At 44.3% G+C, this 23,009-nt stretch overlaps 6 protein-coding genes across 34 annotated transcripts in view; 3 read left to right on the top strand and 3 right to left on the bottom strand.

The window, feature by feature from the left end:
• Nucleotides 1-455: 455 nt before the first annotated feature.
• Nucleotides 456-5,905, top strand: dila (centrosomal protein dilatory). Of its 5 annotated transcripts, XM_034329587.2 has the most exons (12): nt 456-797; nt 1,026-1,193; nt 1,262-1,358; nt 1,439-1,541; nt 2,165-2,603; nt 2,675-2,892; nt 2,953-3,112; nt 3,165-3,421; nt 3,480-3,651; nt 3,711-3,874; nt 4,022-4,694; nt 4,791-5,905. In XM_034329587.2, the coding sequence occupies exons 1-11, from the start codon at nt 456-458 to the stop codon at nt 4,158-4,160; spliced, it is 2,259 nt and encodes a 752-aa protein (XP_034185478.2). In that variant the 3' UTR covers nt 4,161-4,694; nt 4,791-5,905. The 5 variants fall into 5 exon arrangements, with proteins under 5 accessions (XP_034185478.2, XP_034185479.2, XP_034185480.2 ...); XM_034329588.2 differs by lacking the exon at nt 456-797 and having other exon boundaries at nt 859-1,193; XM_034329589.2 differs by lacking the exons at nt 456-797; nt 1,026-1,193 and having other exon boundaries at nt 1,262-1,368.
• 128up (GTP-binding protein 128up) lies at nt 4,505-6,615 on the bottom strand. The gene is made up of 8 exons (XM_034329599.2): nt 6,221-6,615; nt 5,974-6,139; nt 5,774-5,904; nt 5,453-5,692; nt 5,101-5,269; nt 4,905-5,034; nt 4,717-4,839; nt 4,505-4,646 (listed from the first exon to the last, which is right to left on the bottom strand). Exons 1-8 carry the CDS (start codon nt 6,260-6,262, stop codon nt 4,544-4,546), a joined length of 1,104 nt encoding a protein of 367 aa, XP_034185490.1. The 5' UTR covers nt 6,263-6,615; the 3' UTR covers nt 4,505-4,543.
• Nucleotides 6,616-9,002: 2,387 nt separating this feature from the next.
• Nucleotides 9,003-11,375, top strand: Arp8 (Actin-related protein 8). 2 transcript variants are annotated; one of them, XM_034328979.2, is made up of 7 exons: nt 9,003-9,282; nt 9,351-9,518; nt 9,585-10,076; nt 10,153-10,644; nt 10,705-10,924; nt 10,994-11,122; nt 11,203-11,375. In XM_034328979.2, the coding sequence occupies exons 1-7, from the start codon at nt 9,253-9,255 to the stop codon at nt 11,373-11,375; spliced, it is 1,704 nt and encodes a 567-aa protein (XP_034184870.1). In that variant the 5' UTR covers nt 9,003-9,252. The 2 variants fall into 2 exon arrangements, with proteins under 2 accessions (XP_034184870.1, XP_034184871.1); XM_034328980.2 differs by lacking the exon at nt 9,003-9,282 and having other exon boundaries at nt 9,387-9,518; nt 9,582-10,076.
• A 101-nt stretch (nt 11,376-11,476) lies between these two features.
• LOC117606493 (uncharacterized) lies at nt 11,477-12,637 on the bottom strand. The gene is made up of 4 exons (XM_034328993.2): nt 12,045-12,637; nt 11,831-11,966; nt 11,694-11,750; nt 11,477-11,629 (listed from the first exon to the last, which is right to left on the bottom strand). The coding sequence occupies exons 1-4, from the start codon at nt 12,380-12,382 to the stop codon at nt 11,477-11,479; spliced, it is 684 nt and encodes a 227-aa protein (XP_034184884.2). The 5' UTR covers nt 12,383-12,637.
• On the top strand, nt 12,628-13,924 carry mRpS22 (mitochondrial ribosomal protein S22). The gene is made up of 3 exons (XM_034328989.2): nt 12,628-12,765; nt 12,865-13,337; nt 13,436-13,924. The coding sequence occupies exons 1-3, from the start codon at nt 12,672-12,674 to the stop codon at nt 13,922-13,924; spliced, it is 1,056 nt and encodes a 351-aa protein (XP_034184880.2). The 5' UTR covers nt 12,628-12,671.
• Nucleotides 13,925-16,804: 2,880 nt separating this feature from the next.
• Nucleotides 16,805-23,009, bottom strand: part of LOC117606476 (uncharacterized) — an 80,627-nt gene continuing 74,422 nt past the window's right edge. For 16 of the 24 annotated variants that reach the window (XM_076689750.1, XM_076689749.1, XM_076689748.1 and 13 more), the window contains one exon: nt 16,805-18,172. In XM_076689750.1, coding sequence (XP_076545865.1) covers nt 16,805-18,172 — 1,368 coding nt within the window. The other 8 variants (XM_076689764.1, XM_076689765.1, XM_076689768.1 and 5 more) reach the window with 7 other exon arrangements.

Raw genomic sequence — 23,009 nt, 5'->3', positions numbered from 1 at the left:
TCCCTCCCTCTATCTCTCCCTCTCCCTCTCTTTCTCTTGCACGGCCTGTTCCTCTCCGTTTCTCCCGGTTTCTCTCGCTTCCGCGAGTCTCTTCTTTCGTTCCTAGCTCGCCTGCACCTCGCGATCCTCCCGTGCACCGTGTTCACCGAAACACCTTGCGATGCGACACCCCGTTACTCCTCCTCCCTTCCTCCCTTTCAACCCCGTTGATCTATCTCGATCCGTCTCCCTCGCCCTCTCCCTTCCTCTCTCTCTATCTCTCTCTCCCACTCTCGGGTTTACCGAGAGTCGTTCTCTGGATTTCCGCACCGTATCAGGCCCGTGTCGGCGTGGCGATTCGCGCGAGCCCCGGTATCAACGCGCGGGCCGAACGCGGCCACGTACCTCGCGGGTACACCTCATCCTAGCTCCGCTCTCGGCGTACAATTACCCGATCTAAGATTTCACTAGCGCATATGGGGGCAAATTGTAACAGTGGCTTCCTCCCAGCGGTTACTGCGGCGACTCCTAGTTTTAGATCGATTTCTCTCTCGGTGTACGTACAGACACCCTCGCCCTCGCCCTCACCCTCACCCTCGGCCTCGGCCTCTCCTTCACCGGTGCAGAGAGACAGTTCGCCCGCAACAACCTCGCCCCACGCGCGCCTCTCTCTTCCGACTGACGACCACTGCCTCCTCGTACGGGCCGCGATCTTCCCACTGGTTAGCCGCTTCCAGAGTAGCCGACTTCCTCCCAGACGGTGCTGCCTGCAACCATCGGCCAACCCCCGGCGACGACGCCGGCAACAACGCTCCTCGGTAAAGCCCGCCAACTGTTTTACCCCCTGCTCCGTCGATCTGCACCCTGTTCCATCTACCATCCGTCCGTGAAAACCTACCCCTTCGAGCAAGTTTAGTTCCCCCCAGGAAACAGCTGATCGTTTCGAGTTACTCGTTACCTTGGTACCCGTACGACAACCGTAAACAATCGGCGAAAAGGTTTTTGTAAGGCGTGTTATTATACTGTCGTCTATGATTAATATTAAGCATCCAAAGACCCGGGGTAAGCCGCCTGTGAATAGGCCCAACGCGGTCCAGGAAAAGGCGGACTGTAATCAGAACGTGGAGTGCTCCTTCGAGCAACTGTGTAATATGATCAACGATCTGGAGAAGAATATCGTCAACGAGATGCCGGAAGTGGAGAATCATCTCCAGGTAGGTAAAATTTAGAAATTTAATTAAAACTGGTTTGGTAGTTCTAATGTTAAATTATGATGTTGCAGTTGGAACCGGAAAAGGATAACTCCGATGGGACCTGTGGAGGGAATGGGACGACATATGATGATATAATGACTTTTCTGACGAAGTTCGAGGAGACTGGTACCTTGGAGTAATTTTATTACTTATAAATTAAGTATTGTTGAATTTTTATTTATTATTATATTAGTTGTTTTATATAGGTCCAATAGACGAGAAGCTGGATATGGTTGAGGTGGATGCTGAGACGATGCTTAGGGAGATGCTGGAGGAGCCACAAGGTCTACCTTGCCTTAGCTGCGACAGGTAATGCTACCCTTTACTTTCACCCATTTTGGAAAATTTGCCCAGTTATACAAGGTGTTCGACAACAGGTGGGGAAAATTTTAAGGGGTGATTCTAGGGATCAAAATAAGACGAAAATCAAGAATAACGAAATAGGTTTTGCAGCTTTGTTTTCCAGTAATTAACGTTTAAAAATTCCAGTAAAAAGCGCCTGAAACCTGCAACCCGCCCAGCACCGACGCCTGAAACCTGCAACCCGCCCAGCACCGACGCCTGAAACCTGCAACCCGTCCAGCACCGACGCCTGAAACCTGCAACCCGCCCAGCACCGACGCCTGAATATCAGGTCTGCAGGGGTCGGTACAGTCATAACCAAGAATCGAAGCCGAACTTTCCCCTGCTGACCTGACGTTCAGTCGTCGGTGCTGGGCGGGTTGCAGGTTTCAGGCGCTTTTTACTCGAATCTTTAACGTTAATTACTGGAAAACAAAGCCGCAAACGCTATTTCGTTATTTTTGATTTTGAAACCTAGAATCACCCCTTAAAATTTTGCCCACCTGTTGTCGAACACCCTGTATTATAGAAATAATATAAGAAAAACTAGTCCATCTACATCAAATAAGAAAGAATATTTATTCCTTCAGCGCTAACGTCGAAAACAACTCTCCTTACACCTTCAAAGAGGACTTGGCCACAGCTCGGTTACAACTAGAAGAAAAGAACGCCACTGTATCGTTACTCAAAGAACAATTAAGATCCGAGAGGAAGCTCGCCTGCGAGAAACTGGAATCTCAGAAGAGAAACAGCGCGTGCAAGCTGCAGCAACAGGAGGACAGGTACAAAGGAATAGTAAAGAGGCATCAGAAGTTCATCGAGCAGCTCATCACCGAGAAAACCGAGCTGACTGAGAAGTGTAACTCACTGGTGCAGCGAGTGAAGGAGATAGAGACGAAGATGCAGCGGGATTTGAAGGCTGCAGCTGAGAGACATGCAGTGGAACTGCAGAGGGCGAAGGACAGGTACGCAGCCGCTGAGAAGATCAAACGAGAACGATGGATAGAAGCTAGGACGACAAAAATTAAGGTTCCTTTTATACTTAAAAAGTTTAACCTAGAATTTTGTAAAATTTCTAATCAGTTTTTTTATTATTGAAGGAGATGACGGTGAAGGGGCTGGAATCAGAGCTGCATAATATGATGGAGCAGCACGCAGAGGAGATTCAGAGGCTGAGGAACGTCCACATGAAGGAGCTGCAGGATGTGGAACTGAGAACCATACGTCGTTCTAATGAACAGTTGGAACAGCTGCGATTGGAACTGACTGCCAGTCAGGAGAGGATGATGACTAATGAGAAGAATCTCCTGTGGACCAGGTAACTCTTGTCCTTTCCTTTCACCTTAGAACTTTAGCTATTAAATTTTTGTTCTTTCAGATATAAAGAGAAGCTGGAAGAGCAAGAGAGTCAGTTCAAAGAACAGCAAGGAAAACTGTTGGAAGAGCTGCAGCTGGAAAGGGAAAATTTAAGTAAAGAACGAGGGAAATGGGAGGCTGAGAAGGAGGCAGCTTTGCAGCAGATGCACCTTCGCTACCAGGTAGGATTTTCTTCAAATTTTTAAGAACAGTTTTTAAAAAATTCTTTTTCAGGAAGAAACAGAGCTTCTCAAGCAACGCCATTTAAACGAGAAGAAGGTTGTTGAAGAATCGTTGAAGATGGAATGGGAGGCCTGGCTCGCTGATTACAAGAGACAACAGAATTTGAGGATCGAGCAGGCTGAGAGTAAAATTAGAGAAGAGTGTGACAAGGAGAGAGATCGACAAATCGAGCTTGTCATCGAACGTTTTGAGAAACACTCTCGAGATGCTAAATTGACCCTTCAACAGAATTTCGATCGTAATCTTAGGTAGGGTACGGTTTAGACTTCCAGCTGATGGTGGTTTTTCAAATCTCATCGCTTTTAGATATTGGAGGGAAAAATTGGAGACGAGTCTGCAAGCTGCGGTCGATGCCGAACGTTCTTCCAAGGACAAGTTGACCCTGACGAAGGAGAAACTTGAGAAAGTTGAAATTCAGTTGCAACAAACGGAGAACAAGCTGCGGCAATGCCTGTCCGAGTTGAACGACGCGAACGAGGTAAGATTTTCTTTTTATTAAAAAATCCTTCAGTCTCTGGAACGAATATGGATTTTTAGGTAATACAGCAGCTGCGTATGGAAAAAGATCAGGCGAAAAAGTTGGCCAGGCAAGAAATTGAAGGAGAAAAAAGAGAATTAGAGGAGAAAATCGCCTCGCTTTATCAGGAAATAACTCGTATTAATTCGAACAGAGATGCCTCCATGTCTCAGTTACATAGCAGGTATTTGTAAATGAATAGAAAATTTATTTTTAAAATATATGTTTATTCAGACTGATTAATTTAAAAAAATAACCTCATCTCGAAGTTTTATGGAGAATATGTTTACAATTCTTATTACATTTTCTATTTAACATATTTTTGTTGTAGAATTAAATTAATAATGACCCAGAAGGTCCTGACGATTAAAAATTTGACCAAAGAGCTGGACGATGCAAAACGGCAGAGCGAACATTTAGAAAAGTTACTGGATCAACAGCGAAGAGAATATATTTTAAAAAGTTTATGAAAAACAGTTGTTCAATGTACACCCTTGAGCACCCTCTGGTCCCCTTAGGGAAAATGGCGATCTGAGCTAGCGGAGGAGGTGTCCTCACCAGTGGGTATGATACCCTGAGGGGAGCAGGCATTATGCCTAATTTACAATTGAACTGTATACTGTTTATTCGGTAAAAAACTATTTTTCAATCATTTCTATTATATATTTCTTCTCGGATACATACCAAAATGATTGCATCATTTTTTTCTTTTTATGGGGTATTTTCCTAACCTTCCATCATACCTTATATTACATCAAAAATAAAAATATTACATGATCTTTTAAGCGAAGATACATCAATTCAAATGTACGTACAATGTTCTTTAAAAATATGCATTATAAATTGGAGAAAATTAAACTTTCTTCACAATCTGCACAACATCCTCGTCGCACAACACATGATCTTTTCCTACTTTTTGAGGCTGGTGTTTCACGGACGATCCCCATACAAGAGCGCTGCAAATACAATGAAAATATAGTGAATTGCGAAGAGCAAAGCTACAGGTATGATAAAAAGAAAATTTACTATTTGAACTCCTTCGCGATGGATCGATGAAGTTTATTACAAAAGTCTTCCACGGTTCTCCTCTCTCTGTTTAGCACCACAGGGGAATTATAATCCGGAAGCTGACCTTTAGGCTTGGTGTAGCTAAACAGTGCCATCAAACAATTAATAATTTAGTAAATTAAATCAAATAGGAAGGAAAAACTTACATTCTGACCAGCTGCAAGTAGTCCCACATTTTCTCAAGCAAATCATCGAAGTTCCATTTGTGATGAGCAGAAATGGGTACACAGTGCGGTATTTTATAAATGATATCGAGCTCCTCGATACTGATTTGATCTAGAAATTTAAATCAAACAAATTTTAATCATCCTTCCAAAGTTCCATTTATAAACTTTAAGTTACCTATTTTGTTGAGCAAATAAATACACGGTACATAAACGCGATTTCCTTCAATGACATCGATCAAATCATCGGAAGTGGCGTCGTATCGCAAAGTGATATCTGCATTGTGAATTCTATACTCTGATAGAATGCTTTTCACTAAATCTAAATCGAGCTCCGACTGTGCGCACTGTCAAATAATGCAACTATTTTAATTATCCTTCCTTGCAAACAAAAGGAGACCATTTTTTGTGAAAAACTGCACCTGATTTATCCTCCATGAAAAAATATAATAGAACCAAAGATAGAAGCATTGCTTAATGAACCAAATCAGGTGTAGTTTTCTTTGTGATTTATTTATACATTTAATTACCGTAGTTTGAAAATTAATGCCACCTTTATCTTTCTTTCGAAAGGTAATATTCGGCGGCTGTTTATTCAATCGCAATCCGAAGCCTTCCAATTCGTGTTCGATTAATCTCTTGTGCCCGAGTGGTTTCAATACATCCAATACTATAAATATTAAGCTGCAAGTTCTAGCAACAGCGATAACTTGCCTTCCGCGTCCTTTACCGTCTTTAGCACCTTCTATGATACCAGGAAGGTCGAGTAGCTATAACAGATACTAAGTTACTTTCTTCTGTATAAAGAGAGAGTTTTCTTTGTCTTATGCTTGAAGGATAAGTATAAAAACCTGTATCTTTGCCCCTTTGTATTTTATGCAACCTGGTACTGTAGTAAGAGTTGTGAATTCATATGCAGCTACTTCAGAATACACTCCAGCAAGCGTACTCAACAATGTAGATTTACCCACGGAGGGGAAGCCTATGGTTTGTATTTAAATAAAGTAACAGTGTTTTGAAAGAAATGCATCTTTGTCATTTATGTACCCACCAACAAAACCTATTCTAGCATCACCGGTTTTAGCCACTTCAAAACCCTGTTCACCACCACCTCCACCACCTTTAGGAGTGATAAGTTCTCGTCTCAACTTAGCCAACTTTGCTTTCAATAAACCTAAATGGCCAGAGGTGGCTTTATTCTTTTGGGTACGAGCCATCTGTTGGAAAATATACATTTTAGTAACTACTCTGTATGTATATATTTAATAACTTAGGAAATCAAAAAAGGAGAGGGTTACCTCGGCTTCGATCGAAGCAATCTTTTCCAATATTGTGCTCATTTTGAAACAGTAAAATACACTGTATATTCTTTAATTTCTGATATACTTAAGCTATGTTTTTTTCAAGCTCTTTCGTGTTCTTCCATTACAAATTCGACTATAAGTATTTACTCCGCTACGTGGATTCCGGTGGAATTCACACGTGCTGACAGGTTATACACACGATCGTGTTGACGCTTGAATGCACAATATATCACCGTTGCCAGAAATAAGGAGAAAATGGTCGTACAAAGCCTTTATCTGGCAACGGTTCTAATGCATTAAACACATGAAACTGCATGAAACTAGCTCAAAACAGAGGTTTCAACTTTCCTATAAAAAGTCTATGGATCGCATATTTTAGCTACGGGGTCCCTGACACACCAGATGCTATCAGGTCTGCAAGCAGAAAGCGCCATCGATGCACCGGGGTCGCTGACACCCCAAACGCCATCATTTCGGTATATAGTAGTGTCAGCCATGCTTCGGGGTCCCTAATACCCCAGGATGATATGTCAGTATACAGGGAGAGTCAGCGGTGCTTCGGGGTCTCAGACACCCCAAGGATCGAATCAGGTCGTACCCATCACTATCACGAACAAGAGAGTTTCACGACTTGTTCGTTTTTAGGTCTTATATTTCGCTAGATTCGGTCGTACCCATCACTATTCCGAACAAGAGAGTTTCACGATTTGTTCGTTTTTAGGTCTTATATTTCGCTAGATTCGGTCATACCCATCACTATTCCGAACAAGAGAGTTTCACGATTTGTTCGTTTTTAGGTCTTATATTTCGCTACTTGCTTTGGGGTCCTTGACACCCCGGTGACTTAAAATTGTATGCAGCATTACCGGTACCTCGGGGTCCCTAGTACCCCGAATGCCAAATGTCGGTATGGAAGCGGTGTTACAGGGGCATTGGGGTTCCTGATACCCCAATATGATATCATGTCGGTATCCAGAGATAGTTATTGGTGCTTTGGGGTTCCTGGTACCCCGGATGCCAAAATGTCGGTATGGAAACGGTGCTACAGGCGTATTGGGGTTCCTGACACCCCAATATGATATCATGTCGGTATAAAGAGATAGTTGATGGTGCTTCGGGGTCCCTGGTACCCCGGATGCTATATTATTGGTATGCAAAGATATCCACCGGCGTTTGGGGGTTCTTAACACCCCAAAATGTTATCAGGTCCGTATGAAGAGGGCACAACCAGTATAATTTTTTTCCAGAGTTTATTTAATTTACTTCATTTATTTTTTTTTGCTTATTAAATAAGCTCATCAAAGGAGAATAACATTTATGATTATATCCGTCTTCTGGGTCTCAGCCGAGGTCCCTATTTATATAACTTTTTCCAGTTATTTATATAATTTTATACCCCATTATAGCCCAAGGCCTTCTCAGTATCCTTTACATCCCTGCATTCCTTACATTCCTGGAACCCTTAAATACCCCCCTTTTTTTTTTTTTTTTTATTTAACGTGGTGGAAATCTTCAGAAAGACACCTTCAGCCCCCCTGGGGAGGGGCCGGAGGTAGTGTGGGATTTTTACCCACTAAAACCACCACGGTGGCCTGCACTAGGGCGGTAGGGAGGGTCCTGTGACCCTCCGCCATGTGCCAAACTCCGCCGGCATCGAGGGCCACACTCGATGCCGGCACTCCTTGGGCCGCATGCAGTGGAGACCAGGGCCCCAGCCCCGGACCCTACGGAATTCCTTTACATCCCTCGTTCCGTTACATCCCTACATTATTATCATCCCTACATTCTTTCCATCCCTACATTCTTTTCATCCCTACATTCCTTACATCACTTCATCCCTTACATCACTTCATCCCTTACATCCCTACATTCTTTTCATCCCTACATTCCTTTCATTACATCGCTTCATCCTTTACATCCCTACACCATTTTCATCTCCACATTGTTTTCATCCCTACATTCCTTACATCGCTTCATCCCTTACATCACTACATTCTTTTCATCCCTACATTCCTTTCATTACATCGCTTCATCCCTTACATCCCTACATTCCTTACATCCCTGCATGCCTTATAATAAATATATTATAACGACTGCTTCGAGTAAAGGTAAGTAAAGGTAAGTTAATTTTCGCGAAATTCTCGAAAAATAGCGCCCCCTAGCGGCAAAAATGTGAACTAAAACGTCGATGTCGAATCAGCGCCATCTGGTGTCGAAAAAAGGAACTAAACCTTGCTCAATTTTTGGCCCTCTGGCGGCAAAAATGTGAACTAAAACGGCGATGTCGGATCAGCGCCATCTGGTGTCGAAAAAAGGAACTAAACCTCGCTCCATTTCTGGCCCTCTGGCGGCAAAAATGTGAACTAAAATCTCGATGTCGGATCAGCGCCTTCTGGTGTCGAAAAAAGGAACTAACTTACCTTTACTCGAAGCCGCCTTTATAATATATTTATTATAAGGAATGCAGGGATGTAAGGAATGTAGGGATGAAAAGAATGTAGGAATGAAGGGGATGTAGGGATGAAAAGAATGTAGGGATATAAGGGATGAAGCGATGTAAGGAATGTAGGGATATAAGGGATGAAGTGATGTAAGGAATGTAGGGATATAAGGGATGAAGAGATGTAAGGAATGTAAGGATGAAAAGAGTGTAGGTATATAAGGGATGAAGCGATGTAAGGAATGTAGGGATATAATGGATTAAGCGATGTGAGGAATGTAGGGCTGAAGAGAATCTACAGAAAAGCAATGGAAACTATTTGCCAACTTATCGACCGATCCTCCGTCGGTATATGCATAGATACATAAGTCGGTATAATCTCTGCAGGTATTTTTAATATACAGTAATGAATTATTCTTGTATATAAGAAAATGACACGTATTGTCGATATCAAATAAATAAATGAAATTACACCAGATAACGTTAGCGAGTTAACAAAATATATTTTATTCATCCTTTGTGACTTTGTTCGATGAAACAGACGCATAACCAATCAAACTAAAACATTACACAAAGTAGTGTAATTATGCCGGTTTTTCAAGAGTCTTGTGCAGAGGTACCGTTTCAAATCTTGCATAATTAATTTAATATAGAGAATTAGCAGAAATACTTTCTATATTTCAGCAAATCCAAGCTCAAACCATCATTATAATTCACCCTGGGTCAATGTATCTTAGGATGGGAAGAGCATCCGACTTAAATCCTTGCACCATCTTAAATGCTGTTGCAAGAAGACGTTTACCTGGAGGATTAGAATATAAAGATAGTTTATTACCACCTGCTGTTCCACGAGTAAGCTTCTTTCTTTCATAATTCATGGTTCAACAGAGTTATTTTATTTACCACTGGCTTTAGTAGACAAAAGAATTGACTCAAGCGATGGAAGAATCTCGTCTCCAAGTGTCTCACACGTTACAATCTTGTCTTCAATCCGACGGAAGAAGAAGATATGCTACTCCACCTCAACAAATAGCTGCCTTTAATCGCAGATCAAATCCAGAAATATCATCCCCATGTAGCGTTGAATGGATTAAAACAGACAGAGATGTTGTAGTCGGAGACGACATACTGTCCCTAAATCCCGATGATAACTTCAATATTCACTTTCCATATAAAAGAGGAGAGCTGAATGTTCATTCAGGACCTGGTGGTAGTCTAAGATCCGTTATGGCCGACTTAAAAACCATTTGGGAATATGTTCTCACAGAGAAAATGGACATTCCTTTAAGAGATCTAAAGCATTACCGAGCTGTTCTCATAATACCAGATATTTATAACAGACAATATTTAAAAGAATTGACAACCTTGATGCTTTGTGAAATCGGATTCGGCGCATGCTTTCTATTGCAAGTTGGTATCAATAAAATTTTTTTAAGTACACTCAGGAACTCAAAGATTTATTAATGAATGAATACTTTATTGAAAGGATCACGTAGCAGCTACGTTTGGCGCAGGACTAGGATACGCCTGTGTAGTTGACGTGGGCGATCAGAAAACGTCTGTTTCCTGCGTGGAAGATGGAATTTCTCATAGGAACACCAGAGTCCGTATGGATTACGGTGGAGGAGACATTACGCAAACGTTCTTTTGGTTACTTCAGAAATGCGCATTTCCCTACAAATCATGCGATCCGTCCAATAAATTGGACGCTTTACTTTTGAATCAACTAAAGAAGGATTTTTGTCACGTTGATCTGAACGTATGCGGATCCCAAGAGAAGACATTTGTAGTCAGAAAGCCAAAACAACAGACAGAGAAGTACACTCTTCAAGTTGGAGACGAATGTTTGGTAGCGCCTCTGAGTTTGTTTCAACCAGAATTATTCAAAGTAACCGGAACACACAATGTACATATACAAAAGAGATCTACAGGGGATCCAGAAGATCCGCACGATGAGAATTATTTACGGGAAACGAGTGTAAGTACTCTGAAATAGAAACAGGGATTTCTTTTAGCTTTAGATTTCTATCATTTCTAGAGGAGAGGTATGAAAGAGAATCTGGAGCAGACGTCCGAAATGCCTGAGGAAGCAACTGCCCCTACAGCAGCAGGAGAAGAGGAAGTGGTCGTGGATGCTGTGGATTCGGCGCCGATCGCTTTGTCCAATCGCGATTTGGACGCACCTCGTGATTTTGTGGTAGGCCCTCAGCAACTCCTGGGCCTCGATCACGCCGTGCTCCAAAGCATCGATCGTTGCCGTATGTTAATTTCAAACTAATCATAGCAATGCTTAATAGAAGCTTTTCATTGAATACTTTACTTTACAGCTACTGAAGACTTGAAGAGAAAGATGTACAGCTGCGTGCTTGTCGTTGGTTCAGGCATGAAGTTCCAAGGCATTGGTATGTGGTTGCACAATCGGATCTCCCTTCAAATTCCCTACATGTACAGAGCTGGTATGTTTATTTCAATTATATTGTACTTTAATTCTGTTGTAAGGATACTCAAGTTTGTTCTTCTTTTGTACAATTTATAGAACAACTCGATATCATAACTCAACCCAAGGAAATGGACCCTGGGATGACGGCGTGGAAAGGTGCTGCGATTTTGAGCTGCTTGGAACCTGCTCAAGAACTGTGGATCGGTCGACAGGAATGGGAACGAAACGGCGTTCGAATATTGAGAGAAAGAGCGCCTTTCATGTGGTGATGTCGACCAAGTCTTTCCATGTATAATTAACTATGCAAGTTTATTTAAAAAGTATCAATAAGTGAAATATATTAAGTATATATTTATAGTAGATTCGTGTCTTATAACGGCTCTGTTAATCTAACTTTGTTTTTGTCGTTTCTGTGGTACACAGCAATGTTTGCTCCAATTAGGAAGTTTACAAAGTATAAAACATCAGGTGTTACATCCACGTATAATTCATTGCCACCTTTGCTATACGACAATACTAAATCCTAGAAATTTATTTATTATTTTTATGCTGAAATATTTTGCATGAACTCTTTGAATGATACTCACTGCTAAGAAATATTTAAACTCCGGATTTTTTGGGAATATCACATCTACCACAGCGCTCTAAACATTTAAATATAATTGTAGTCAATACATAATTCTAATAAAAGACAATGATAAATGAATACCGTGTTCTGTCATACCAAATCACTTTTTACTTCCTTAAACATTCGGTGCGTTATAACTTGTTCCTTCATGTACGTTGTACCTGCTTTAGTTTCAGCTGTAACGGCATAACCTTCTTTCATTTTCTCCAATCCCTGCTGTTTACTTTCCAAACTGTAACAAACGAGGGAACGACATTTTAGAGGGGATTAGTGTCAAAGAAAATTGAAAGCATTTTGATCATTTACGAACCAGGATATGTCTTCGTTAATTTCAGAAAGTTCAGCCTTCATATAATCCAAAAGTTTTTGCGAGGCTTCAACTTCCTCCTCTAGTTCCGACAAAACTTGAATATGCATATCAGGAGTTCTAACAATTGGGAGATCATTGTCTTCTTCGCGACTTACATGATATAACAGGCTACGATAAAAATTCTGTTGCTTTTTTCTCACATCCTCGGGATTACTAGCGTTGTTCAAAGCGACTGGATTGTTATTCAAAATTATGTTCATTAAATCGTCTATTTCTCTTTGTCGTTCTGCTTGAGTATCTTTCAGAACTTCGAGAGTATCCTCCAACGTGAATTCCATTTTGTACGTTTAAATGTTGAAAAAAAAACGGTATGTTATGACAGGAGTACAAAAAACGCGGGAATTACACACGTGCATAAACTTCGTTTCAAACGAACGTCAAATAATACCACCTTGCGAAGAAATTTCTAATGAAAAACTGGCTGAAATGTTAGGGTTATTTCAATTTATAACTATGAAAATCAGAGTACTGATTGGTGAATTTTCAAATCATCTCGCATGCGCATTTTATCTACCTAACCCGGCGTCTGCTGTAAGTGAGGTTAGGTAGTTGTTTCAAGGGATCGTAATGATGTCCAATAAATTGAATTTCCTTTTAAGACAATTTTACAGAAGACCAGCATGGAATTGTCGATTTTGTTCAACGATTCCACCAACAGCAGGTAATCACGATAAATTCTCGAATTATTTCCTCTTAAGCGTACGTGAATATTTCCATCGCTTGGAGGTTATGTTGTTCAACGAAATTGAATTGTTTATAGGGAACGAAAAAGATCTCGCACCGATGTTTTTCGACGAACGTGTACAACAGTTGTTGGTAACATTAACTCGCATTAATTACGAAAGGATCTTTGCGCCTCGTAGAGATGGAACACCGTTGACCAGTCCGACGTACAAATTTATGACGGACGAGGAGCTGAAAGAAGCGAAATTGGAGGTGGAGAAAAAAGCAAGGGGACGGATACAAATGCCACCGGTGGTGAATCCGAGGGACGACACGGATCTAGTATTATCCAAAGATTATGCCATACAAGGTTTCGACAATACAAAATACGTGTTTACCGACATATCTTTCGGCGGCACCAATAGGCATAGAGTAATAGTGGTGCGAGAGCCTAGTGGCATACTGAGGCGCGCGAATACCGATGAAAGGCATCGAATGAATCAAGTCTACTTTCCTATAAAAGACAGAGAGCTACATACACCAAAGATGTTCACTAATCCCCACTTCAGCGTAAGGATTTCTACTTTCCCAATGAAGCTTCCCTTGGGAAAGCTAGTTACCCTAGTCCAGAGGTGTTAAGTACCTATAAACTGGACTTTTTGTTCTAGGAACTGCTGGAAAAAGAGGAATTCGAGTTCATCTTGGACAGAGCATGCTTGCAGTACGATCCGGACCATTCAGAGTATCACAGGATCACTAAAGCGGTGTACTCTCGAGTGCAGGAATGGAAGAAATTCGATGCATTGCGTTCAACTCGACATTTTGGTCCTCTGGTGTTCCATCTAGCTTCGGAGAAGAACATCGAAGCTCTGTTGGAAGATGTAATTAAAAATGGGAAGATAGAGGAAGGGGCCGCGTTGGTGGAGCTGTATCATTGTCTCCATCCCGAGGCTCAATCCGCCGGAAAACCGACACAGAACGACATAGAGCTGATCAGGCTCTACGCCGAATTGGATTCCTCGGATCGGTATGGCATAGAGCGCGCCTTGGAGACGTACGAGCATATACAGGCAGAGAAAAAACAACTACAGGAGCGTATAGAGCAGGGACACCACGTGGCCGAGGAAACGGACCAATCCGACCAACCGAAAACGTGAATGGAAAGCGTTTCAAGAGAATTTCTCTATCTTGTACAAACCTTGTTATTGTTACGAATCGAATAAATAATTCATCACCGACAAGTCGCTACAACTTCGATGGTTATTAATCGATTATTTTATTACGTGATAGTTACTTACAAACATTTACAAATGTAACAAGTCAATTCGATTTGGCGTACAGGATCGTCGGAAAACATTCTTAAAACATTTTTTTTTACGGCTAACGTTATGGAAAGAACAGAATCTATTCGGGTCCCGGTTTGCGTCGCGCAAACTCGTTAGGTGTGCATCTTCCTGCGTCTGAGGGTTGCTTACCGTGGCACGGTAAAACAGGGAATGAATTCTCGCGGGTTATTTTTAGGGAACGAGACAGGTGTACGCAGGTACATTGATAGGTAAAATGGATGAAAGAAACGCGTACTATCATGGATAAACAAAGAGCGTGAAACGAACAGGAGTCGGATAGAAAGAAGCAGCTTTGTACAAATGCGACGATATGCGGCTGTAGATTGCCCGTGTAAGTGTGAGTATCTAAGTTTGTCGTGGTATTCGGTGGAACACAATACACAGCGGTTCGATCTAGACCGATCGAACGGCAAGTGCTAGTTCGTTGGGATAGAGTAGCATTTCTTTCTGTTTTGATAAACACTCGCAACTGAATACTGTGTGTGATCGATCGTTATTATCCATATCTTACTCGTATTACTCTTATCCTTATATGTATATTAATTATTACTTCCATATAGATGAGTTTCATGGTGTGTACGTAGAAAATAAATAAGAGCACGATTACGATGATCGCGTACAGTAGACGAAACTTGTTACTAATTCGCTATTCGACGACGATCGACGAGGAAAGGAAACCGCCGGCGCCAATGTGTCACGAGGCAAACGGAAAACGAACGGAAAATCGAATAAGCACGGATTCGAATCTATCGGCTATTAGGCCTGAAGCAAAGTATGCGCGTGTAGATTATATAAGTGACGCGTGTGATGGATGTATGTGTATGTACGTATATACCATGGATTTCTGTCGAGTATCGAACAGCGATTTTAGGCAGGATAGGTTATTCCGCGCATGTGCATTGTGTACGCATGAAACGAGGGACTTATAGTGCCCCTGCGTTTGATCTCATTTAAATTACTTAAAAATTTGGAATTATAAATAATGAATATATGTATATACGATGTTATAAGATAAGAAAGTGATAAGGTAAAGAACCTGTTACTGTCCAGCGCAGTCCCGCCAAAAACTCTGGGGTCCGCGCCGCCATCATGGTACGTCACGAAAAGTCGCGCATGCGCAGAGAAACCTATCCCATCTTAGATCACTGGTATCGAAGGAAGCACGGATCCCTTAATTTCCTACCATTTCTTTTTCTTCCAACGTTCTTTTTATCAGAACAATTCTTTTGCTCGCGTTCCGTAAGACGACAGAAACTTGGTTGATGCGATTCAAGCGAATTAATTGATCGACTAATCGAATTAGGAATGAATGTTTCACGGGTTGCATCGTCGAGGCGTTCGCGACGCTGTTCCAATGTAAAGCGCGCGGAGCACACAGACAGAAGCCGGTCGATTTTCGAGAAGAAGCGGTTAATTTGTTAAACAATTTACAATCGATTTCTTTTCGCAATTTGCGCTTGGAAAGTGGAACGAATTGGATTTGAAACGGCGCGCCGCGCACGCCTCGCGATATACGAGTAGGCTTTCGTTATATTGCCACGTGAAGGATTTCTCTATGATATAGATTTCCAAGTATAACAATACCATTCGAAAGTGATATATTTTTATCTTCCTTTTCCCTCCAACTGTAAGCTTGAAAAATTTCCTGCCTCTACAACCACTTCTGCGGCAATATAACGAGAGTCTACCGTACATACGTATGTATACTCGTCGCGTTCCAATCGGTAAATATTGAGCAATGTTCCTTTAAATCTTGCCTCTCTCAGGATTTTCTCGCGCTCTCCTTCGTCGCATTTTCGCTCGAGCTCGTGATTAAAGCTACCTACTCGAAACGCGCCGCAAATTGCAGGAGGAAAATTCGTCTGCGGCATCCACCTGCGACATTCTGGTCTCCCTCTCATCCGCCTCTTTATCTACCTATCTATATTCGTTTAAATACTCCTTTATGATACTCCTTTACTCTCGTCCCTCTTGTATATGTATTCTTCTCAATGGATACAATAAATACTTATACGTACGCAGGATGGTTCGGCGATGGTGTCGCGGGTAAAAAATGGAATTGGCCGAGTCGAAAATGCGAGAAGGTAGCAAGGAATCGCGGTTTCTTTCTCCTTTACTCTCTCATCTCGTTTGGCACAATCGTCGCGAAAGTTTGACGACACGAGGACCCTCCTCCTCTTCCCTCCCATCGTCCGAAGGGAGTCGATTACAGCTTCGCGTTTCGGACAGGAACTCGGATCTCCGAAAGTCTGAAATGCTTCGACTTCTTAACGCGACGTACCTGTTTCTCTTCCCGTGATCGTTGAACACCCAGGAAGGGTGCTGGGCGATCCCCCTCTCCCTCTGTTTAAGGATCTCTCTCTCTCCCTGTTGGGTTCCGACAGAGATTACGTTTCCCTTTACGATTACTCTAACACTATATCGTTAATTATGATAATCGATATTATAAATAACGCGTGACTCGCTAAGTTCTCTACGCTGTGATACCCTACTTTCCATCGAAACGCGAGCTGCCGCGTTTCCACGAGCCGCTTAGCCAGTCTAATACCTCCCGTTAAACGTGTATCCGTGTCCCGATAAAATCAGCGCCCGAGAATAGCCCCCGAGGAGTCGTTAACTCGCGATCGCGAGCCTGGCGATCCGCCGGACCAGCAGCTCGACGGTCGAGTCGATCGAGAATCGATATCTCGGTCACAGAATGTCCGTCTCGTAGATCTTGCTGGTGGTCGTGGTGGTCGTACTCGGGGTCGCGGTGACGGGGGCGGTCGTGGCGGAGGCAGCGCCGTTGGAAATCGCGGCCGAGTTCGGAACTTGATCGGCGCCGTTCGACTCGGTGGACGCGGTGGCTGTGGTCGCGATCCTGATGGACGTCGACGAGTTCACGGACGCGGTGTTCCGTTGGTCGCCGGGCTGTTCAGCTCGCGTTGCTTCCTGAGGGATGGGGGCGATTGGTTTGCCCGCGAGGCTGGTCAGTGATCCGGAACTAGCGGCGCTGAGTCCCAGACCCATCTTGGCCAACAGGTTGCTTTCGGAGCCGGTTTTCTTCAGGAGATCCGGGGGCGCGGGTGGCACGGTGGTCAGGCCGGCCGTGTTTCTCTGCAGCTGTTGAAGGCGCGCGTATTGTTCCTGCAGAGCCTTCTGCTTGCGCAGCAGTTCCTGGTGTCGCTGGTCCAGCTGCTCCTGTCTCTCCTTCTCGATCTGCAGGCCCTCCTGCGAGTTGACGCTCTCGCAGGAGCTGGAGTTGCTTGTGGACAGCACCGCCAACGTCTGAGACCCGGTGGACCCGTTGTTGTGCAGCAGCGACGGCCTCGCGTCCAAAGCGGAGACGGCTTCGGCCGGTAGAGCCATCGGGGGTTTGCCCTCCTTGATCGGCAGAGTGCCGCGAGCCGGAGGTCTTCGCAGGGTCGCGTTCCCGGTCTGCAAGTTGCAAGAGTGATTTCTGGGCGGTAGCTGGGGACTAGTGGGGCTAGCCAACGGGGATCTGGAGCTGGTGCGCGGCGGGGGAGGTGGTGGGACCCTTCTAGCTGTGGCCAACTGCAGCAGCTCCGCGTTCCGTTCCGGCACCGGCGGCTTTTGACCCGGCACGAAACCCTGCGGCAACGTGGGCAGACTCGGCTGCTGATCCTGCAACGAAACCTGAAGTCTCGCTATGGGGGGCGAGGTGTCCGTGTCCGAACTAGAAGGATAAGAGTGCAGTCGGCGTAGAGTGCCACCGGCGACGTTCGCAGCTGCGCCGGTCGGCGCCAGGGCGGCTATCACCGTTCCGCTCGACGAGTCGATGCTTCCCTTTCTCCCGATGTCCGAGATGCACGGCGCCCGTGCCGGTGTGCCGACGTTCGTCGTGACCGCTCCTGCTGGCGCCTCTCCTCTGACCGACGTCTGCACGTGACCGAGCTGCGAACTCGGCCTCGAGAACGTCTGGAGCTCGTCTAGCAGAGCGTCGAGTGCGTTCTCCGGACGCTGCTGATGGGCGGTGGGTGGCTCGAGAGCGTGGGGCCCTCCCCCGATGACGCTCGCTGACCCCACGACAGTGCGTTCCGCTGGCACAGGGGCAGTTGCCTGTGTGTTCGACAGGTTCCCGTTTACGTTTACGTATCTCAACCAGCGAAAAACCTCTATGCGTCGCTTTACGCTTCTTCTACGCACGCGACACGGTACAGTGGCGCCATCCGTCGGTGAAACGCAGAGCGGATTGCTCCGCTCGCGTTACCCTTCGAGCGATCGTCGGAAGTTGGAATACGTGGAAAGAAGTCAGAGGCGGAGAACGATAGCCAGAGAAGACAGAGGAGAACACAGTACCAGAGAGAAACGATGCGTTCCAACCAACACGGAGGGCAACTTCCGGCGACGTCGAGGATTCGGATCGCGCATCCACCGTTCGCTTATCGTCTACGTCATGCCAGTGGTAATGGTGAAGTGCTCGCGATTTATTATACTCGCATGCAAGGTGCCAGAGTGAGACACTGGTGAGCGAGCGATCCAGGGCTAAAGAGCGTGATAGCTAGGGGTGGAGAAAAAAAAAAGATACGCGGAGGTAGGCGACACAAGTGGGATGACCGAGAGATCGGAAGACGCGAGATCGAACGATGCGAGTCGATGAGTCGTGAGCGCAAAAAAAGATAGATAAAAAAAAAGTAGTCAACTGGAAACATATATACGGTTAATTAATGAATTCCGTTAGATAGTTACCTGCGGTCTGGGTTATACGTTTTGTGCGTGCGTTGTGCGTGTTACAAGTCAGTACTCGTTTGGGGCTCTTTTACGTTTGGCATCGATTGTTGTCCAGTATTAGTCAACTTAAAAAACAAAAACAGAGAAACGAAAAATGAAAAATCGAAAATCAGATCTTGTCGCGATTCGTTGGGAACAGAGGGGCCCGGAGGGGAAGCTGAACGCTGCCCCTGACGACCCGTGTCCCACGCGTCTCGTCCCGCGCGTTCTCTTCGTCGGTCCGTGTGCGAGAAAGTAAAGCTGTACGCGTCGCGACGCGTCCTCGGCTCTCGACGAAGTTACCTATCATTCTTTCTCGTCGAGGTTCCCTTTTGATACTCGTCGTCGATGTACCCGACGAACGCCTCGCGATCGCGCACGCACTCCTTTCTGTTCGGCAAAAACGAAGCTTTAAACGACATGCAGTGCTGTATATGTATAACGCCAAACTCGGACACGTGCAAACGCGGATCGAAATTCACATTCGCGCTAGAGGTGTGCGAGAACCCGAAAATTACTTGGATCGGAAGTTGATTGGAAGTGTTTATAGAAAGCTGTATTTGACCCCACCCGAGCCGGAGCGAGCCAATCCGACTCGACTCGACCCCACCCCGGCCTAGCCGAACAAATCCGACTCGCGTCGAGTCGAACCGATTATACCCGAGCCAACCCGACTCGAGTCGTCTCGTCCCCACTCGAGCCGGAGCGAGCCAATCCGACTCGACTCGACCCCACCCCGGCCGAGCCGAACAAATCCAACTCGCGTCGAGTCGAACCGATTATACCCGAGCCAACCCGACTCGAGTCGTCTCGTCCCCACTCGAGCCGGAGCGAGCCAATCCGACTCGACTCGACCCCACCCCGGCCGAACCGAAGCAACCCGACTCTCGTCGAGCCAACCTGACCCGATATTTTCGGGTTCTCGCCCACTTTTAACCTCACACAAATATATACACACACACACACACACTCGCATGCACATATGTACAGCGTATATACATAGAATATACACATCGTAGGCGTGTCGAACGAAGGTAAACGTGCATGCCGCATGCTGAGGCGCGTCTCGTCTCTGCGTACACACGTAGGAACATGCTCCAAAGTATATAGACGAGCGATCGTCGAAAAAACCAAACAAGGAAAAAAACGTTAAAGTAATGTACGAAAAAAGTTGGCCAATTAGAGATACACAGTCAAAACCTTCGGTCCAATCCTTATAGTAAGGCAGAGTATAACAAATTTACGGACTCGGAGAGTCGAAGGGACGCGCGTACGTGTCGGTGGTGCCCGCACGTACGCGCGCGCATGTTATGCCCAGTATATAGAGACAGAGAGACAGAAAAATAGATAGACAGACAGATAGATAGAGAGACAGTGAAAGATAGAGAATAGATAGAGCGCGCGCGTGAGAGAGAGAGAGAGAGAGATAGACAGAGAGATAGCGTGGAAGGAAGAAAAAGAGAAAAAAGGAGCGTGTGTATTACAAAATATGTGTATCGTACAAAACGACAACGTCGAATCGATCCGTTCGTCCGAGGCAGGGGGGGGGGGGGGTGAAAATTTGGACGGTGAAGCGAAAGGGTGCGACTAGCAGCGAACCAAATTCTACAAGAATCGAAAGCGACGTGTCGGCGCGAGGTGTCGTGCATTATCGAAAGACGAATAAAGAAGAGACAGAGAGAGAGAGAAAAAAAAAAGAGATTAGAACGAGGGTACGGAGGGTGATAGATGCATGATGACGTACGAAACGATTCGGATGGCTGAAAAATTTCAAGACTCTTTTTATCCAAAAAAAACGACTACTCGTCGTAGGGGATGATTCTCGTTGACGACGACGACGACGACGACGACGACGATGCTGATGATGGTGATAATTTTGGTCCAATCGGCCGTTCGAGCTAATTTATAAAAAAAATAACGTGGCGCGAGTGCCAATTCGAGCGACGAACAGATTCCTTCTGTTCTTATTCTCCCCACAGAGATGATGCGTGTGGAATGAGGTCGAAGGGGAAGAAGCAGGGTAACGGAAGCTTTGTAACGCGACGAATGTGTTCTGTTCGCGGTATTGTTCTCGGATTTAAAAAAAATTTTTTTTTTTAAGGTAATTAATGAAAGATCCAATGTAAACCTCGTGCGTCGAGAACAGAGTAGACGTAGGTCGACGGAGGTACACCTTACTATAAGAAATGGATTGGAACGAGTGTGTCTGACGAGGCGAGATCGCGGCTACTTTCTTTAGGTCGGCACGGTGCCGGGGCGTCGAGAGCGTCGCGTCGCGGCCCAACCTTCTCTCGAGCTGGCTCGCTTGGCGGCGCTGTATCGAGACCGGGACTCGAACGACGCTCGAGAAAACTAAGGAGACAAAAACATCGTAAAAACGAATGCATCTAGAGAGTAGTATATATATATATATAGATTGTAAATACAAGAGTATATAAGTGAGTAATAAAGGTGGAGGTTTTGCGAGAAGGCCAAAAGTGAGAGCTCGTAGGCGCGTATAGCATAGCCGAGGGTTGCGCGTACTCGATTATCTCGTGGCAAAAATTTTCGTGCTAGTCGCGTTCTATTTAATTTTCTTCTTTCTTTCTTTTTTTTTTTCTTCTTTAATCATTTTGAAAAAACGTATCGAATGTATCTGAGAAGCGCTGGGAGAAAATAGCGGGAAAACGATCATAAAGCTCTAGGTGTGTGTCTGTTTCTGTGTGCGTGTGTGTGTGTGTCGGTAAGATGCTGAACAACGAGAGAAACACGGTACACTAGAGCAGAATTTTCACGAATTCACGAAGAAAAAGATTAAAACCTTCTTTGCGAGTAAAAAAAGTAAAAAAATCCGAGGCGAATTTGGCGAAATGCTTGGAGCGTCTTCACCCTCGGACGGCGGACCATGGAGAGAGCCACAATTTTAATATTAATTTAATTCCGTGATACTCTGTATTCTTCTTCCTTTCAAAATTATACATTTAATTTCAAATTAGTATTCCTGTACATGTTTTTTAAATTTGGGTCTCTATTGACCCATACTCCGCTGTTCGAGGGTTAAAGGGTTAAATAATAAAACGACGCGTGCGACAGACATCATACCGACAACAAAGGATCACACGTGTGTATGTATAATCAGGGAAGGTGTATTATGTATAGATGTATACATATAAATGTATACAGAGTGTGTGTACGAATATATATATATATAGATATATATATGTGTAGTATATATAAAAATAGTACAGAATAATAATGATAATGATAATAATAATAATGGATAATGATAATGATAATTATAATCATAATAATAATAATAATGATAATAATAATAATAAGAATAAGAATAATAATTAATAATTTATAAATATGAATCAGTAAAAAATTACTCGTGACTGGTCTGTATGGCCTCCTTGAAGTTAGTACTCCACTTCCAGCCATACTAAAAAATTAATATCATTTTCACTATCTGTAGCCTGTAACCTGCGTTTAGAGGTTTGTTTAGTTAAAAAGGAAAACAGAGACAAATAGAAATATATATATATGTATATATACAAATATATTTCTTTAATTAACAATTAAACAGTTCGTTTCATTTTGGCCGCTGTACAGTGACAGCATAATCATAAATTTTTTTCTTTTTCATTTCTTTTTTTTTTCTCATTAACGTAACCCGCGTCGCTTGCGATTCTCGTAATCTGAACGATAAAAAAAAAGAAATTAGACAACAACGAGTAAAGAAGAGCCGTTTCAGCCGATCGAGCCTCTCGCTTCGCTCGTGTTCTTCGAAAAGACAAGCTAAAGAGAGATCGAGATTAGACGGAGGGGCCGGCCGTTGGGTCGACCGAACGCGGCGACTAACCACGACCATGGGCGTAGTCAGGTTATCAGTCCAGGGATGGGGGCAAAATTAATCATAAGGCAAATTTCATTTTCATTCGACGTCGAATCGCTCGCTTTTGACAGAGGGAGGGGGGGGGGGGGGCGAAATCCAAATTTTCTCCTACGGTAGGGCAAATACCATTTTTCTTCTTCCAGAGCACGGGGGGGGGGGGGGGGGGGGGAGGAGAAGGGGGCAAGTGCCCCTGGCTACGCCCATGACCACGACGACGACCACCGCCGGACAAACGGAGAGATCAGCCCTCCTGGTTGTCGCTGGCTCGCGGCCCGACCTGCTGCCAACCGACAAACTCGTCTCTCTCGCGAA

The sequence above is a fragment of the Osmia lignaria genome, chromosome 8 (genome assembly GCF_051020975.1).
Source record: "Osmia lignaria lignaria isolate PbOS001 chromosome 8, iyOsmLign1, whole genome shotgun sequence".
NCBI lineage: Eukaryota > Metazoa > Arthropoda > Insecta > Hymenoptera > Megachilidae > Osmia > Osmia lignaria.
This window is presented reverse-complemented; position numbering and strand designations above follow the sequence as displayed.

Excerpts from the sequence above, each read along its gene's own strand:
- dila (XM_034329587.2), top strand. The coding sequence starts at position 456 with ATGGGGGCAAATTGTAACAGTGGCTTCCTCCCAGCGGTTACTGCGGCG. Across the intron at positions 2,604-2,674 it reads CTAGGACGACAAAAATTAAG|GAGATGACGGTGAAGGGGCT; the intron begins GTTCCTTTTATA and ends TTATTATTGAAG. Across the intron at positions 3,875-4,021 it reads ATGTCTCAGTTACATAGCAG|AATTAAATTAATAATGACCC; the intron begins GTATTTGTAAAT and ends TTTTTGTTGTAG.
- 128up (XM_034329599.2), bottom strand. The coding sequence starts at position 6,262 with ATGAGCACAATATTGGAAAAGATTGCTTCGATCGAAGCCGAG. Across the intron at positions 5,905-5,973 it reads TGCTAGAATAGGTTTTGTTG|GCTTCCCCTCCGTGGGTAAA; the intron begins GTGGGTACATAA and ends TACAAACCATAG. Across the intron at positions 5,035-5,100 it reads TTATTTGCTCAACAAAATAG|ATCAAATCAGTATCGAGGAG; the intron begins GTAACTTAAAGT and ends TTAAATTTCTAG.
- LOC117606493 (XM_034328993.2), bottom strand. The coding sequence starts at position 12,382 with ATGGAATTCACGTTGGAGGATACTCTCGAAGTTCTGAAAGATACTCAA. Across the intron at positions 11,967-12,044 it reads ATTAACGAAGACATATCCTG|TTTGGAAAGTAAACAGCAGG; the intron begins GTTCGTAAATGA and ends CGTTTGTTACAG. Across the intron at positions 11,630-11,693 it reads AGTTTAAATATTTCTTAGCA|GATTTAGTATTGTCGTATAG; the intron begins GTGAGTATCATT and ends ATAAATTTCTAG.
- mRpS22 (XM_034328989.2), top strand. The coding sequence starts at position 12,672 with ATGATGTCCAATAAATTGAATTTCCTTTTAAGACAATTTTACAGAAGA. Across the intron at positions 12,766-12,864 it reads AACGATTCCACCAACAGCAG|GGAACGAAAAAGATCTCGCA; the intron begins GTAATCACGATA and ends AATTGTTTATAG. Across the intron at positions 13,338-13,435 it reads TCACTAATCCCCACTTCAGC|GAACTGCTGGAAAAAGAGGA; the intron begins GTAAGGATTTCT and ends TTTTTGTTCTAG.
- Arp8 (XM_034328979.2), top strand. The coding sequence starts at position 9,253 with ATGCCGGTTTTTCAAGAGTCTTGTGCAGAG. Across the intron at positions 9,283-9,350 it reads TTCAAGAGTCTTGTGCAGAG|CAAATCCAAGCTCAAACCAT; the intron begins GTACCGTTTCAA and ends TCTATATTTCAG. Across the intron at positions 11,123-11,202 it reads TCCCTACATGTACAGAGCTG|AACAACTCGATATCATAACT; the intron begins GTATGTTTATTT and ends TACAATTTATAG.